Source organism: Anoplolepis gracilipes, chromosome 12 (assembly GCF_047496725.1).
Source record: "Anoplolepis gracilipes chromosome 12, ASM4749672v1, whole genome shotgun sequence".
Taxonomy (NCBI): domain Eukaryota; kingdom Metazoa; phylum Arthropoda; class Insecta; order Hymenoptera; family Formicidae; genus Anoplolepis; species Anoplolepis gracilipes.
The window spans coordinates 9,231,241-9,250,054 of record NC_132981.1 but is presented as its reverse complement, the minus strand read 5'-3'; the positions used below and the strand labels follow the sequence as shown (position 1 = coordinate 9,250,054).

Here is an 18,814-nt window from a genome sequence, read left to right as displayed (position 1 = left end):
AAAACATGATGCTTACATAAATAATCTGTGCGCCAACATAATTACATTTGTAATTATCGTTTTCTCACACACTGTAACAGATGAATGTTGTAAGTAATTTTTTGTTATCATTTTAGTTTAGATAAATAAATGCCAGATAAATATTCTATCACAAACAGATATTTTGATAATTTTATAAATTATTTCTGATAACATATATAATTCTTAAGAAGCATTATAATAATTGTTTATATGTAAATTATTTATTTAATTTCGATTGTATTTACATGTAACATAAATAATAAGTACAAAATGATTGGTAAGAAAGTAAAAGCTTTCAAAGGCATTTTCTAATAAAGAAAAAAATTAATTGTGAAGATAATTACAGAGAGAGAGAGGGAGAAAGAGAGAGACGATTATTTTACATTCATGCATTTCTAGCTAGTAAAATCTATTTGTTTATCATTAAATAAAAAATTATCGGCTACAACTATACATAAATACTTTAATTAAGAAAGACCTTCGGTTAGAAAAAAATGAGAAAATTGATACTTGTTTCTTTTGTTTTTTTTTTTACCGGATTTTATTGTGTAGCGTTTCAAGGTTGATCAACTAACGATATAATGGAATAGCATCATCCCATGACTCGTTGCAATTCTGAGTAGACAATTCGAATGCGCGTTCCACGACTTTGGAACAAATCCAAAAAATCTTAATGCCAGAAATTGTTACTTTAATACCCACAAGTATTTTTTCGAGCCATACATTATCAACGTGTAAGAAAATGAATAGCGTCTAATAGAAATCGTCGTATATCGCACCGATATTCGATTACTTAATTATCGCTATCTAAAGTAATATAAATCAAGTTTAAGTCAAGTTTATAAAATTTTCATATTAAAGTTCAAGATTGCATATTTGAATATCTAATATTAATTGAATCTAGAAATGACATGTCTCGTTTAATAAATCGTATAAATAAGACTACCAGAAAATTATTCATGTTTAAATCTAACAATAAGTAACATTCATTTGACGAATAATTGAAATAATATATCGACATTTACATGAAATTTGCCTCATTCTCTTACTTTTTAGACATAATTACATATATTAGTCAACATTTAATTAAATATTAATAAGATTTTATGTTATTTTTAGCGCATTTTAAATAAACTTCCTAAAATAAATCATTGTCATATTTTTACTATTAGATTAGGTTGATCTCTTTGTCCTCGTCCCGAAATAACTGCTCACGCCCTCCATGCTGCAATTTTATTCGTTGTCTATCAAGCTCTAGAATAAACTGTCTCTACGGTAATCATATACACATATGCATCTGTGTGTAAAAGCAATCAATAATGCATGACAAAATGTTTATTACAGAATAAACCAAAAATCACACACAGTACACGTAACAATATATCAGAATAATATGTGTGTGAATGCATTACTCATAAGAAGTTACACGTGTAAGAATTATTCCAGTCACGTTATCAATAATCATGAAATATCTTTTACATGAATTTTATTATAACAATTTTAATTTTAATTAATTTTAATCATTTTTTGAGCGATCAGTTTCTGCCGCGAAATTAGTGAATTTATTTTACTTTCAATGGTATTGCATGGTAACTTGATAACGACATGCAACGTGAAGTAAATTTTGTTCGACAATATAAAATAATAACTATTTTCCATTAGACTTTCGCTCCATTTACAGTTAGTAACCTTGCACGTATTTCTTGCAAGGTTCTTCCGTGCAATATATCTATGCTATATGTTTTTTATTGTTATAATAAAATAAAAAGATAAAATATACTTGTGTTTTCTCGGTTCGGTGAATTTGGTAAAAATAACTAGTATATTTGATATTATTTGGATAGATTTATTGTATATCATATTGTGCATATATGTTTCTGATAAAAATTTAAGCATAATTCTAGTATATTTTTATTTCTAATTTTGTAAAATAATTTTACTATATATTTACTATTTATCTTTTCAATAATCTATAAACATTATTTGAACATGTGAACAATGTAGTGATATTTTTTGACATAATTTAAAATGTGCTTTGTCTTAATAAAAATTTCCAATTAATGCTGCAAACTAAAAAAAATGTCAAATGATTTGTTGATTAGTATACGCAAAATGTTTTTCTAACAGAAATTTACATATTTAAATCACCGAAATATTTAATATGATAAATTGAAAATGTTAAGTAATAAATAATTAAGTAATAACTATTTATCAATATTTCGTTAAAGAAAAACCTACATTTCGCAAATATGTCGAGAAGTTATCAAAATTTATATAACGCTTAAAGATTGAACACTTTAAACAATATAACATTATTTCAAAAATATATCAAAAACTTTGTTAAAGATGATAATTCGAGTTAAATGAGGTATGACGGAATTCAGGCTACGCACAAATGAACGACAATGATCTTGACCTCGCGATAGGTACTAATAATCTTGTTCTCGCGACCGAGACCACCTTGTTTATACCTACTGCTGCGATAGAGAGGGGAAAGTTACATGTGTCGTCATTAGTAAACATGAAAGCATATGGCGTTAACAATCGTATAGAATCACAATCCCACAATCTATTCGATGTTATATGTGACACATTTTGAACGATAAGTACGATTCACGCTCCCAATTTCGATTAATCTTTCGCAGACACTAGTTTGAGAGCTGATAAATTCTATAATTTATATTACTAGAATATTAGAAAGTATGCGTTGCGCCATTTATTTCCTCTCATGCCATGTATTATTTGATAAATTCAAACAATTTTTTCAATTTGAAAAAATTAAAAACAAAAATGTTTATAGACATATAAAAATATAATCATGTCGATGCATATAAATATAACATGTTCTCTAAAAAAAAACATTTTTTAGGTATTATTTTCAGAATAAAAAACAAACAAAATAAAATGCATAAGGTTCGATATCAAAGATGAATGTAGTATTTCGTTATTCAAAATATTTAAAAAATCGTATATACAATGATAATTTATATAATGATTATCAATAATTGTTAATTTCCTTTTCTAATATTGCTACTTCTTTAATTTCTTTTTTCTAATTTACAATTAATGATATACATTTTTTTGTCAATTTTTTACTTTAATAACTTTAATAATTTTATAAGCATACAGCTTAAATGATAAATTCATTATCATTTTTATTTTATGCCACATATAGATGGACAAATACTTTCAGGATTGAAAAGTAACGCATAACTTGTAACGCTGTTATTGCTACAGTTATTTTTTTCAGTAACTTTAACAACATTATAAATGTAATTTTTTTCTTAAAAAGTTTACGAAACGTATACAGAAGATCTTAATATGTGCTTGTATGTGTTACTTTTAATATAATAATAGATTTTTTATTAACTTGATTAAACTTATAGTTCACGCGTTCAATTTTTTTTCAAAAAATACAATTTTATATGGAAAAAGCACATTTTCTGCAGTAAAATCATTTCTACAGTTACATAAAATCATTTAGCAGAACAAAAGTTAACAATTATAATTTCAGTCACGCAAACGAAACTGTACAAATTGCTCCGACATTTATGATTCACTGAAACTGCAAATGGTAGCCATATCTGATTCGAAACTTTCGAATATTACACGACCTTGAATAGAAACGCAACGAGATGTCAATGTTACTTTTCAGTTACGTTTAAATACACATGTATAAAAGGCAAAGTCGATATCATATATATATATATATATATATATATATATAACATTTCCATTCAATGGTGATCAGCGAAAGTAAGTTTGTGTTAGAATAAACAAAAATCAAATTAATCTATTTGATACATATGTAAGAAAATAATGAACAAATAAAAAAATAAAAAACTTAATTTAGCTCTTAACGACTCGCAAAACTTTTTGAAGATGTTTTTAATAGAAAAAAATTAAAGATTAAATTAAAAAAAAATGAAATATATAATTAAAATTAAAATTAAAGTTTATAGAAAATGGATACCAAAATGATAATAAAATATGTCGATAAAAATATAGCTTTCTATATTTCCAGAGTGTTCTCTATAGATATATTAAATCTATTTCACATCGAGAATATTATTTCTCGAGTAAAGAGATTAGAGAAAGAGGTAATAAAAATTTTGACAAACTCGCTCGGACGGAAATATACGACTGAAAGAAGTGAACACACATAATAGTGAAGTAGAGACAAAAAGGCGGCATAAAAGCAGCAGGATTTTTCTTTACGAGATATTTGGTTGATAGATAATCTTACGGTAGAACTAGTAGGTGGACATTCAATTTCGTAAATGGCCACGGTGGAATCGCGACAGTCGTAAATCGTCGTAGTCTTATCGCACGATTGCCAGTCGGCTAACTCCTTGGTCCTGATACGCCACGAACGAATCGAAAGGACGATTCGCATGTCGTCATTTCGTCTATATCGGAACCGGAACCGGAAGCGGCCGAGCCTGAATAATACGCCGCGGGCGATTGTGTTCGCTCTGCGGACTGCGCATTAGGAACGACCTGTTACGCAATCCACGACACAGAGCGACATTGGTGACAATCATTGGATTACCTGCGGCTGCAGGCGATTGTCCAGGTTCGCCGGATCGCAAACCGAGCGAAGAATTTGTTCAGTTTTTCGCGCGATGCCGTCCAGTATCGCGCGTGAAAGAATAATTGATCGATTACGACTGTAGAATAATATATTTTACATTGTGTTAAAGCGATATATATTTATGTGCAAAATTATCGCGAATAATAGCAGTGGTAACGTGAATTAATATGGAACTGTATGTACCGAGTTAAAGTGAAAGGAAGATTTTGTGAAACGTATTACATTATTTATTGCGATATTTTTCAAAATTTAATATAGTGATATAATGAAAAATATTGATAAATATTTCTGATACAGCACAAAACGAAAAGAATTCTTCGTTTTTTTGTGGCAATAGAGAAATCGAGCTTATGTAAGATTACATTATTAAGGCACGCATTCTTTCCAGCATAGAAAATCCTACTCTCTCTGTTATACAGTTTCAATATTTGTCACAAGCCTATCTATCGTTCTCGTGATCTGTGAATAATCGATGCTAACTGAATAAATCGCGCTAATTTAATTCGCTTGACTGACGCGACAGAGTGACTTGGCATGTTGCGTTAATGCTACTATTGTTTTTCCTCGCACGAGGAAATTTCTCTTTCGATTGAAAGGAATTAAATACGAGTAAATGTCATTCTCCCAAATCTCGCCGTATAAAATAAAATTTGATTAAACAACAAATAACGTACGAAATTAGTTCCTAAAGTTATAAACGCAAGTTATAGCTATTATGCATTGTGTGCACTATTTAATTTTATTCTCCGCAGACTTTAGAGGCCTCTAGAGTGCTGTCGAAACTTTCGAGAGAACATCATATATTTGCACATGTCGTGTTCAGGAGAAACAATGTTCGTTTATATTTCCCACATGACTTAGATGTTATTATATATATGTCTAAAGCATGCAATATTCATTAAGAATATTGATATTGTCCGATTGTGATCATGATCTACGGTTTAGATAAAAAAAGAAAAAAGAAATAGATATCGACACGTTAAGTTTGGGCGCAAAATTTATTCGGCTAAATTCGAACAGCCGTCGAAAAAATTAAACGATCATGATTCTTATTCTGATAAAGTTTGACCGACACGATATCTAGGTTGGCGCATATAATTAACTCGTTCTCTGGCGCGTACGGAGATGACCCACTCACAGGAAACGGTCATATACTCTTAATACATCGTGGTCACAAGCGCTTTTAACTTTTTATACGAAAAAAAAAAGTGTCAAAAAGTTTTGAACATTTTTGATCCAATGTATTACACAGGATATTCCATATTTTCGCGCTTTTTTTTATCTACGATTTTTTTTTTGGACCTGTTCGGAGCAGAAATAAGTCTTAATAGTTCAAAAACATTTTTCAGAAGAGTTTGAAGTTGCAAGTGATTAAAAATGTAAAATTTGTATAATTAAGTTTTAAAACTTTACGTAGATAACAAGACTTTAATTTCTATCAATATTCTAGCAAATTGCAATGCAAATTTTATTTGAAATTTGATTATATCAAAAAGATTATAAAAAATTGAATTATAAATTATTCAATTCAATATTATCGGCTACCAAATATTCAATAAATCTGCCAATAGATGTAGAGTTTCTTGAAATAGTTTCCATTTGAAAATAATATTCCTTAATTGTCTCGATAATTTTTGTTTACCTCGAAGTACAACGTATGTAAACAGCTTTAACCTGATCAAAGGTTCACAGAACGAACATGTGGTTTAGTCTCGCAGTACTCGTACCGCAAACACAGGTGAATTATCATACGAGAAAGCCGCGGTTAACCTGAAGACTTTCCGATATCGCGTCGCATCGTGTTGGTTAGAAATGCGAGCGTGACAGCGGCTTAAGACGCGAAAATAGAGTCTTCGCAGCCTGTATTGCTCGTCGTCGTCTTCGTCGTCGTCGTGGTCGTGGTCGTCGTTGACGATGCCCGAACGAACGAGGCTACGCATTTAGTCTCGAACTGGAAGCAATCGCGGGTAGAGCGAGTGGTGCGGTGTACTTGGAGTTTGACCTAAGGCGTAAGGAAATAATTTCTGAGGAAAACAAAGCACACGACGGTAACGTGAAGTAGGAAGAGATCTCAGAATTCGATATAAAGGAACTGACGAAGCGTCTCGCACGCAATAGGAACGAATAAGCAACGACAAGACGACGCGCGGATGAATTTGACGGATGAACTAATTGGATTGTAAGAAGGAAGCATTGTGTCTATTAAATATCGTTAAAACTTGTGAGATAATTGCTGAGAAATTATTAATGTATCGAATTATTAATGAGCAATAATTATCGAATGTAATTTACATGACAAGTTGCTTAAATAGTGTACTAAAATTCTTGTTTAAGAAATGAAATAAGTTTCCAATCTCTTGATTAATAGATAACTAGTTAAAGTTTGTAAGTACTTTAAATTAAAAAAAATTTTTTTAATTATTTTTTTGTGCACAAATATACATATATTATAAGATATGCATCAAAATAGTATCTTAAAATTGCTTTAAAAATACGACGAGTATCGTAAGTGATTTAACAGTTTAATCTGTTTAGCTTTTTAATTAAATTTCTCTTTCTATTTAATTTTTTATTGCATAAAATTCATTTATACTATAGCATATTATGCTACAGTATATTATACTGCAGTATATATATTATACTATATGATGTAACGACACTAAACCTAGCATATGATAAATAATGCTTGCATAAATAATGTTTGGAAACATGAATAAAAATAACTCAGGCAGCAATTTTTGCATATTCATATTGTGAATTATATTTAATCTCTCATCTCTCAGAAGATAACGGATCAGCGATATCGTGTTTAATTGGATCTCCATAATAAGCTTCTTGCACAATCCTTTAAACGAGGCTGCGGTAATCGAGACATTAATCGACTGATGACTGCTTCAATCGAAAGCACTGGTCCGGAATTCCGAGTGATTATTCGATGATCATTCCGTAATACTATCATCGAAAACCGTTAAATCGATCGATCGAGTATAGCTTAAATATTTAATACGTGCACACATTATTTTAATAGAAATATAATATTTTAATAAAATGTAAAATATTTGAAAATTTTTTAATATGATGCAAACATTGATATTGAAAAGTAACAATTTCTAATAAATTATGAATATAAATATTTTTCAACACAATTAAAAAAAAAGTCGATTATTTTTATGTACATATTCAAATACCATTATATAATATGATATGATTTCTAATTTATATATATTTATATTAATATTAATAAGTTGTAATTACTTTGTCAAACTAACATCTACTTTTGTCGATGTTTTAGTCGAAATAAAACTATGACTATTACTTTATATACATATAACGGTTAAATTGTTTGACTCATTCATTGAATTCTTAACAAATCCAATAATTGGTGTCATTAAATAGATCTTAAAATATCCGTATCGACTTCATCTAACTAACTTTTTCAGCCATTGAGTGTACCGTATTTGCAATTGCAATTGCATATTAACACACGTCGACGACATTCATAAAATAACTTCCATTTTTTTTATATTGCAGCTGGACTCGTCGTATTCGTTCGACGATTGTCGCAGAATCTCTGGAGGGATTCAAGATTTCGGGAATAGAGAAACGTTATCATCATAGCACGAGAGAGAAAGAGAGATAGAAAGAAATAAATTGACAATACGATGGAAACGAGAAAAGACCATCGATCGACGTCGATAGAAATCTTCGAGAAGAACGGACCACGATCGGATGAATTGTCAATCGCGCTGATTCATAGGGCGGGAATCAGTGATCTTTTGGCGAGACAGACGATGGCCTGGTGTCGCTATTGGCTCCAATCTTTTCCCATAAGAATGACGTTGAACAACGTCGGATTGTTGACAGTGCTCCTCGCAATAGTGTCGCCGCGATCCCTAATTTACAGGCTCGTTTATCCTATTTTCAGATTGGTTTTCGGCACCCTCTACCCAGCGTACGCTTCCTACAAGGCAGTGCGCACGAAGAATGTCAAAGAATACGTAAGAGAACATATTTAATAAGTCGATTTTAAGCTTTAACCCGAATATCCTGCATGTATTTAATTAAAAATAGACTCGAAATTTTTTGCCGTATATATTACTCTTATCTTCTTGAAATAATGATATGCAAATAATGATATGCAAATTTTTGATTAAGATTATAATATTACTACAAAGATATAAATATGTAAAAAATATATGTTATATAATCTCCATGGCTCTTTTTTAAGTGATAATTAAATTTCGTAGATTGTGATTTAATATTTTGATTTAAGAGCTTGTTCTAATTTTTTAATTTTTACATAAATGCATATCCCAGATTCTTTTCATATGATATATTTTGATAGATTTTTACATCTTATATTATGTGTATCTTGTACACCGAATTATGAAGCCATTTGCTCGCAGAAAACATACTATTTATTCAAAAACGTAAATGTCGGAAATTTTCCAACCTAAGCTTTTGCTTGTAGCTGATGAAAATCGAGGTCGATTTACGGTAACTGACTTTTATAAATATTTTGTAAAATATAAAGTAAGACTCCTATGCAATTTAACGAAATAAATAAACAGCTAAAGGAGCAAGAACGACAGTGTCTTTTAGGTATAAAAATGTAAAAACGCGAATAGTTTAATGAGGATATATATATAAAAAATAATATATACAAAATAATATATACAAAAAATAACTGAATATCAAAGTAATAATGGTCCATCGAAATCTCATGAGCTTGCTTCTGGGTGATCTTAACATTAAACATCTTTGTTATATACCATAACTATTATATTGACATCAGCGTTTAATTATTATATTATTAATTAGTATTCGCATTTAATGTTTTTCATTGTTCGTTACCGTTTTATTTTTTTTTAATATTTTTTTTTTCCCCACTGAGGAAAGTCCGGACATGAATTGAAACATTTGCGCTATTATATTTTATATTCACCGGTATTCTGTTATTTTTTATATGTATTTATTATTTATTCTCATTAAACCTCTCGCGTTTTTATATTTTTACACCTAAAGAACATTGTCTTTCTCCTCCTCTAATCTTATATTTGTTTTGTTAAATATTTTGTATTTAGTACAATCTACTAGGAAAAAATATATAGAATAATGGAACCTTAAATTTAAAAATTTAATTTTATCTTTAAATCTTCTTGCCCTGTTTTTGTATATTTAGGTAACAATTAATCTAAATAATATAATATAACTAATATAGCAATCTCTTGTTAAGCTGATATCTTAAATAGCTTATTTCCTTTTCTCTTTGTATTTTATTTTCTTTTTGTTTATAGTTTATTTTTTGTTCTGTCTTGATATATTACATATTATTGTACCAAAGGGACTTGCTTCCCGTTTAATAAATAAATAAATAAATATAAATTATACGGATTTTGTATCTATTTTTTAGTTTTTCTTTCTTTAATTTTTCTTTGTGATTTTAATTCCATTTGTAATATTTTATATAGGTATTGTAAAAGAAGGCAAATCGGGAATATGTTTCTCTGTTTCGCTGTTTTTGCAATAATCCATTGCTCTGGAATCTTTCTGGTTTCAGGTCAAATGGATGATGTACTGGATCGTGTTCGCGCTATTCACGTGCGCGGAAACATTTACCGACGTCTTCTTTAGTTTTTGGTGAGACTTCCATTATTATTATACATTTATTACGTTATTTTTACAAATAATGTGTTTTGTGTACGATTTATTTAAATAATTATTCATTAATATTTTTTTCTAACTTTGATAACAAAATCAAATAAAACTATTATTGTGTGTATTATTATACATCGATTTGTCTGACAATAATGATAATTGAAATATCTATAGAATTATTATAATTGTATATGAATCTTTTTTTTTCCTAAAAATGAGGTATCATACATTCATTACAATTTCTGATATTTGCAAACTTCACTGAAAGTAATTATTATCAAAAGTGTCCTCGCTAAATTATCTTTTAATCCGTTTACCTATCAATACAATACATTAATTCATTTTTCTGCTCGTAAAGTTTAATCAAATTTCTTGATGGAATTATTTACTTTTTATAATTCTTTTTGCATTCGTTTTTTTATACATTTATTATATTATTATTTTATGATATTTTTTTATCACTTTGTGGTAAAATTTTTTACATAAAAAAGTTTAACAATTATAACGAAATTAATTATAAAGATATATAAAGTTAAAAATTTAAATCTTATTTTGATGAAGGACAAAACTTTGCAAAATGCATTTAGAAAGAGTAACGCGACAAGAGAATTTGTTTCATTAAATCCCATTGATTTAAAATTATCAATTTTAACTCGATGTGAATTATCATTCTCGCTTTTGATTCATATATTAAACTTCGGAGGATTTTATAATATATCAGGCGCTTGTGTTGCTCAAAAATTAACTGAATTTCCCGTTGGAGAAGAAAGTTAATCATCTCAATTCCTTAAAGAGTACCGAAGGTAAAAGAAAGTGCATGAAAGCTGAGACACGCTATAGAAAACAGCAACGCGTTGATTTGACCGTGTGTATACGTAGTATAATACAGCGGATATTGAGATGAATCTTGGAGTCGCGGCGCGAGGGCGAGCAAGGGGCCAATAAACCAGCTGCGAACCGCGCGGTCTGAAAGCCGTGCTCTCATCGCGAGGAATTCCGAAAGTCTAATTTCGGATGAGATAGATATTGGCTTACATGCACTTCTGAGGATTCTGCCCGCGCGGCTCTTCCCTCTTGCTTCCCTCGCTGTTCCTCTTTGTCCTTCTTTCCCGTTCTTCCCTCCTCATCGTCGGAGAGCATCGTGCCAGATCTCCCTTCATACTCGAATTACCACCAAAAAGAAAATGAGTATATATTCGCATATTTCTGGCGTCGAAGTGTCCGATACCGTCCCGTCACTTTCACGCTCGTGACGAATTTTTCGCAGCGTGAATCGAATCAAGTAGATTACAGGCGCGTGTAACAACACGTTGTAGGCAATCAATTATTTTTTTATCATTATTATTACATAAAAATACAATGACAAGTTTGCTTGAAGGACCTTATAAGAACGTCAAACTGCCAAACTGATGACTTTAATATTTTTGTTTGTTTATATACTGACTCAACAAATTTCTTTATTATATAATTGAAATTCCCTTATTATATAATTAAAATTTCTTTATTACATAATTTGATGTTTTTTAATATTTTCTATTTCACAAATATTGATATTATAATTATATAATATACAATATAATAATATTGAGAGAGATAGGTAGATAAATAAATAATCGAATAGGAAAGAGAGAAAGAAAAAAAAGTCGCGTGACGCTGCGACATTTTATACGGCTCGACGTCTGTTACGTAGGTTTCCATTTTACTATGAGATTAAAATCATCTTGGTACTATGGCTGCTGAGCCCGGCTACTAAGGGCTCCAGTATCCTTTATCGACGCTTCGTACATCCCGCACTAATCCGTCGTGAGGCTGAGATCGACGAAGCCATAGCACGCGCGACTGAGCAAGGTTACACAGCGGTATTGCATCTTGGTACCAAGGGCGTAAACTATGCCACCACGGTTCTCATGCAGACCGCCATCAAGGTAAGACCCCCCACGTTGTCACCGAATGTCGAAAAAATTGTATCGTTATCGTACAGGGTATCCAGAAATTATCTTTGTTCTTTCATCTGAATATTTCGCATTTATCTCGATTAATTTCGCATTAATTTCGAAAAATTGGATAAAATGATAGTTTAGGATACCCTTACATATATATGTAAAAAAAGCTGGCAGCTTTTAAGGAAGAACTTCGTTTTGGAAACTTATTTTATTTAATATTTAAATTATTTCTCATATATAAAGGATAGAATTATAAAATTTATACATATATATATATATGAAAGTATTCTGGGGAAAAGCTGCTGGTGCAGAAATGTTTTATCTCGTTTGATTTTGTACTTTAACCAGCCTCTCGCTTTCATTGATCACGCATAAAACTTCTATCGACCCGTCCTCAATTATCGCCCACTAATCATTTACATGTTTTTGATTTTTTCTGTTTTCGTTCTCTGTCCCGTCCGCGCTCCCGCACGTCGCCGCATCGCCGTTTTACTGCCTAATCAAAAATTGAAAAAAAAAAACAAACAAACAAATCAACCATCGCCATCCGCAAAACCATGCACGACAAAACATCGAGCACCTAACCACCGTTTAATCAACGTCTTAACTGTTGGCATTGCTTATCAAATCTGAATCGTCGCCAATCACGCGCGATAAAATTCAACCACTGACCTGTAACAACAATAATAATCATCGTCACGCCGATTATTGCTGACCGATCAAAATACAAAAAAAAATAAATAAATAAAATGCGATATCGGCGTCACACGACAGTATCTCCCGATTATATTCCCGAACACGATGAGTGCACTCCCTGACCGCCAATCAGACCCGGCGATTTTTAGCTTAGCCAACCTCAGAACGATGCGGTGGTTAGACAACGAGCAACTGGACGGGCCGGATTGTCTGGACATCAATGCGATCTGCGATGAACCTGCTAAGTCCAATAATCTCGTGATGGACGACACAGACGCGTTGTCCATCGACTGGCAGGATCGCGACTCAACGGATGAAGAGATAATGCAAATAATGCTACCAACGACGGACACCGATCACGAGCTGCCAGAAAAGGAGCCATTAATGTTCAAAATACCCGAAAACGAAGTTCCGCAGAAGACACAGAAATCAAGGAAAAAGGGACATGGTATCAGACGTCAAAAGAATCGTGCCTGCAAGTCGGCTTCGATGAATTATGACGTGAATTTTAGCGACGACGCCGAGATCAATTAATCCAAGAAACGGATGATTTCTGAATAGAGATGAGGAAACGAGAAGAAATCACCGAAAGCTTGGAAGGCAGGCCAATAAATTGATATTGAGAAATGTCGGCGATTTTATTAAAAATACATGAGGTTACAGTTGATTTGTATTATTATGAGTAAGATAAATAAGAGACTTAATTATGCGCGAAAGAGAGCGCTTTGAGGACCGATGACAGAATTTTCTGCACATTGTGCAATCATCTTGATATTTTTTTTTCATACAATCTACCACAAGTTTTCATTTTATATTTTTATTTTTTTTTTTATGCGCGAGTTTACGAAGCGGAATTTTCTGTTCGTGATTTCATGAGAAATTTTCATTAAATAGTACGCAAAAATAAATGTATTCTCTCTCTATTATATTCATAAATATAAAAATTACATTACGTGTGAGTGTTTTAGATAGACAATATATATATATATTAGCGGTGAAAAGATTGATATTTCTGGTAAAGTAAGAGACGTGAAAAACGTAGATTTTATATATAATCTCATGTTCTTTGTTCTAAAGATGTGAGAACTTTATAACTTTAATCTTAAAATGAATATGATACGTATAGACAATTTCTAATTGTATACACACTTTCGACAAAAAATAAGACTCGTTATCATTTCCACTCCTTGTTTTTATGCGTATTATTATGCGTATTATTATATTATTTGTATTTTCCACATAAACTTTATTTTTTATTCGATTCTAGAAATCATAAGGATTATCCGATCGTGTTATATATAACTGAAATGTAAAGTAATCTTAATCACAATGATAACTTAATATTTTTATATAATGTTGCGCACATCACATTTTGGCGTTAATAATAATGTCAATCATTAAATCGCGTAACGACGTTCAAATATAGGTTTAATGATAACTATCAAAGATCGGAGAGATCGGATTATATCAGGGAAATTCGAGAGAAAAAAGTATTAACAAAAGATTCTATGTAGTTAATACATTATAATAATAGTCAATTACACATTTTTTATATCATTATCATTTTCTATCTCTTACACTGTAGACGCATAACGAATAAAAATATAATAGTGCCATTAGGACAATTAATAAGTACTCAAGAGCGATTGCACCAACGTTAGTTAATACTGACTTTAAATAAGTAAGTTTTCTTTTTCTAACTCTCTTCGACATATATAATAGGATTATTATTTACAAAAAGACAACGACTCTCTAATTTAGATTATTTTGATCTACCGTTAGTGCAACGAAGCTTAATAAGCGTCTTATAACTTATCGTATCTAAATCATATTGTATATTTGATAAATCAGACATTTTGAAAGATACGTTTTAGAAATTTAGGAAAAGGAGTTGTTCGCCAGAAATTAAGAATCGAATAATGATAATAATGTAACGAGATGGACGATTGTGCGCTACAGCATAGTTGTCATTGTTATCATTGTTATCGTGATAGATAGTGTTATTTGTGTGTGTGTGTGTGTATTCGTGTGCGCGTTTCACCTACAAAGTTACCGATGAACATGGATTTACATTAGATTGCACGTGTCTCATACACGCGTAATATACGCGCACGTGGAAAAAATACAGCAATAAGGCTTATGCGTGTCGACAAATGGATGATGGACGTGTCCTTTCGCTTTGGGTAGACTAGTCTGATAAAAATATCCATCGCTGTTTGATATAAATCGTTTATAGATATGCATATATATTTAAAAAATACGTGTAACTTTTTGTGATTTTATACAAATTAAATTACTTTCATACTTATTATATATTATAATCGCGTGTAATTGGTTGTAAAACAACTGTGATTATGGCAACTGTAATGGCTGTAACACGTGTATGTTACATGTATTTCAATTGTTGAGCTGATGGAATCGATACAAGAAAAGCGTACATATAGGTTCAGTCTTCGTCTTTGCAGCAACAAAGACAATTTCTGGCCATGCCAATCTCCAGTGCCTTCTTATTGCTGTGGTTTTTTTCTACGCGTGAGCTCTTGTAGTGTCGAGAGCTGTCTTAGTGAGTAAGATTTTTGTACTCGATTCCAAAGACTTCGATTATTATGAGTTGTTTTTTTTTCAAATAAAAGTATTATTTGGATGAGAGTCTTCGGTTCTCCGTTTCTATTGTGTACATCTCGCAAGTAACCGCGTCCTCTATCCTTTACTTGCCTCTTATTGTATTTTGAATACTAAGATAAACATTATAAACATTAATTCTCTTTTATCAAGTAGCGCATCTTTTTCAAAAATATAAGTTTACGTTAATAAAACTAATCGCTTATACGCGTTACGTATAGACATTACTCACGCATACAATGCACTCACTATACCGTCTACCGTCGTGTGCTTCTGGACAACGCATGTTTAACAGAAAGATATATACAAGTGTCTCGATATGGAAAAGGCAAGAAATCGCCTTCGGATTGTTGGCGTAAAGGGAGTTTGCCTTCGTGACCGGTGACGGCAGATAACACATTAACATTCTTTTGGTTGGTAAGATTTTTATTTTGTTTTTTTCACTCAATCAAAATATTTTGACGACATGATTCTTTTCTTTTTTTTTTCGCAGTAGGTAGGTAACACCTGCTGGCCGCGTCATTTCTACGAAACGAGAGATATTTCACGAACAATTTCCTTTTCCAGGGTGGCGGCGGACTGGTACAACAATTGAGAAAAAGTTACAGCCTCAGTGATCTAACTGGCGAAAAGGAGGACGAAAATAGAAACACACCAGATGCGCGTGACGAGACAGACATGGAAGGTAGCCGATTTCTAGTACCATGCGATTAAATGCAAATATAACATTTGAAAAAAAATAGCGCAAAATAAAATTAAATAAAATAATATAAAAATAAAAAATAGCAATTATTTTTAATAGCGCAAAAATTTTCAAACATTTGCTTTTTCTCTTTCATATCTCACTAAATATTTATGTTTACTTAAAACGCACAGTTACAGATCTATATTAAATATTATTAATTTTATTAATCAAGTTTTATCGAAACAAGATATGCTAAAAAAAACTTCAAATTGCACTGTTTAAGAAAATAAATTTCTGTGATCACTTATAGTAGAACCTCGTCGAAGAGAGCACGTCGGCAGAAGAGGCTACAGTCCTCGCAGAACCCAGTCTAGTAGCAACGCAGCGTCTCGAGTAGACATGTATTTTTCTGAAGTGGATGTCGACGTTCGACAACCAAGGCCTAGGGAACCCATAGCTAGTTTAACGTGCGTAACATATTTATTACAAAAAACGATTGATATAATTATTTGTGTAAATATCAGTAATAATCTGAATCTTTCTTATGCTCATAGAAATATAAGGTCTTCGGACGACATATCTAGCGGTTACAGTAGCGGTGAGGCACTGCAGTCTCAGCGCATTATTTCTCAGGGTGACTCTTTAGTAAGAACGTCGAGCGTCGGCGCGAGAACGCGCGTGAAGCCTCGTTCCACCACGAAAAAGACTCCAGAAGTAAGCCGATAAAATATACCGTAGAGTTAATAATTTATCATTATCCCCATCATTGCAAAAAAAAAAAAAAAAAAAAAAAAAGAAATCACGGATCATTCTCCGACACTCGTCAATTCAGTTAATGATACATACTCTTTTTGTGGTCTTTGAAGGACAGAGGCGAGGATTTGCATCGCATCGATCTTCCATCTCCTGAAAATATCTCCCTTCCATCGTCCCTGAATGTCCTCACTCCTGAACAAGCTGTCGAGCTTCTGCGATTGTTTTCTCAGAATAAGAAATCAAAAGATTGTCCGATGCTTGAATCTATCGTGACTTGTATAGATGAATCTACGAATGAAAATCGATCCGCGATAAAAATAGAAGACAGCGAATTATCGTCAACAGAGTCGAGTGGTGAATTTGTAGACACAAACTCGGCTCAAGTAGACTTACAAACAGTGCAAACTATAGAAATCGAGAATATTTCAATGGAAAAGCTATCAATACCTGCAATGGCAGAAAACACAGATAAAATAAATGTCGATAACTCAATAAAAGAACTTGATTTTCAACAAGATGAGTCTCAAATGCAAATTAAATATACCGATGAAGATTCAAGAGGCGATCAGGTAAACTCTTTCCAAAACCCTGATATTGGTGCTGATATCGAACAAACAACTAGCGAAATATGTCAACAAAAATTCAATGAGCTGAAGGAATTGTTAGACGATGCGCATAAAATTGCGACCAGCATCATGTCTTCCCAAGAAAAGTTAAATACGATCGACAAAGGTAAGGAACATGACGTAAATGTATCAGAAATGAAAGTTGATGATTCTCCGAGCAAAAATTACGATACTACGATTCAGCGTTCTGTTACACCGATTTCATCCAGTTACATTCTTGACGACGATAATCGTGCAGGGAAATATCATAAAAAACCCGCTCCGAAAGCTCCATTAGATACCGAAGCAATAATAAATAATGAAGACGAGTCTCAAAACGCTTTGAAGGCTACTTTGGTCATTAAAACTGGAACGTTAAGAACCGTTTCAAATGCGGATACTACGAAAGATATTTTCTTGGCGCATACGACGGACTTGAAAAAGAGAAAGAAGAAATCCAATAGATTACGCGCTAAGGAGAGTTTTTCCAAATTATTAACGATCCCGAAGAACATCTTTCACAACGCTTTCCATAAGGAGCAAAGCGAAACTTCTTCCAAGGAGGATGATTCCAGCTCCACGTTTTCCGAGACCAGCGAATCAGCATCGAGATCGGGTAGTATTGGGTCCCAGGTGTGCGTGGACGCATCCGCAAAATTATCAACTTCGAAACAGGAAATAGATGTGGAAGAGATTTCACTGAAACCAGAGCGTGATAATACTAAAAGTTTCCAAAAAGATGATAATCCTTCTGCTGAAAAGTCTCTTATCGTACCATTGAATGAAACAGATCTCAATGAAATTAAAACTAATAAGACTAAAGACGATGTAAGAAATATGGAGAACTTTGAAAATGATAAAAAGAATATTGGAAGTAAATCCAATTTGGAGATTCGTCACAGAGAGATATCACAGTCATTGCCTCACAGTAGCAAATCAGAGATTGTCACTGATATTAATTAAAATCATCTTTTGTTTTAAATTATTTCATCACAAAACTACATATATTTGTTTTTACTAGTATTTTTAAGGGAAAACTATTTTTAGAAGAGAAAAGCTTGTTCCTTCTTCTATATTCCATTTTCCTATATTTCATAGATATTTTATCCTAATTGGAATTCCGGACAGAAGAAATGGACTGATTCGTTAAGATCGTATGGACTAGTTTCTGAGTGTCTCTTGTTAATCCATAATTAACTTCATCATTTTCATTAATCATAACACATAACAGTAT

General features: G+C 31.9%; 1 protein-coding gene and 1 long non-coding RNA gene across 8 annotated transcripts in view; one reads left to right on the top strand and one right to left on the bottom strand.

Annotated features, from left to right (window-relative positions):
• Positions 1–18,814, top strand: part of LOC140671953 (uncharacterized) — a 41,977-nt gene that overhangs the window by 13,698 nt on the left and 9,465 nt on the right. For 3 of the 7 annotated variants that reach the window (XM_072903713.1, XM_072903715.1, XM_072903714.1), the window contains exons 2-8: positions 8,147–8,613; positions 10,176–10,255; positions 11,964–12,198; positions 16,102–16,219; positions 16,530–16,686; positions 16,774–16,933; positions 17,086–18,734. In XM_072903713.1, the coding sequence (XP_072759814.1) occupies positions 8,278–8,613; positions 10,176–10,255; positions 11,964–12,198; positions 16,102–16,219; positions 16,530–16,686; positions 16,774–16,933; positions 17,086–18,543 (2,544 nt within the window). In that variant the 5' untranslated portion in view covers positions 8,147–8,277 and the 3' untranslated portion in view covers positions 18,544–18,734. Of the gene's footprint in view, positions 1–6,098; positions 6,795–8,146; positions 8,614–10,175; positions 10,256–11,963; positions 12,199–16,101; positions 16,220–16,529; positions 16,687–16,773; positions 16,934–17,085; positions 18,735–18,814 lie in introns of those variants that run through there. The other 4 variants (XM_072903716.1, XM_072903712.1, XM_072903717.1 and 1 more) reach the window with 3 other exon arrangements.
• LOC140671958 (uncharacterized) lies at positions 14,420–16,103 on the bottom strand. Its single transcript, XR_012047814.1, has 2 exons — positions 15,767–16,103; positions 14,420–15,647 (listed from the first exon to the last, which is right to left on the bottom strand). It is a non-coding gene; the product is annotated as an uncharacterized lncRNA (long non-coding RNA).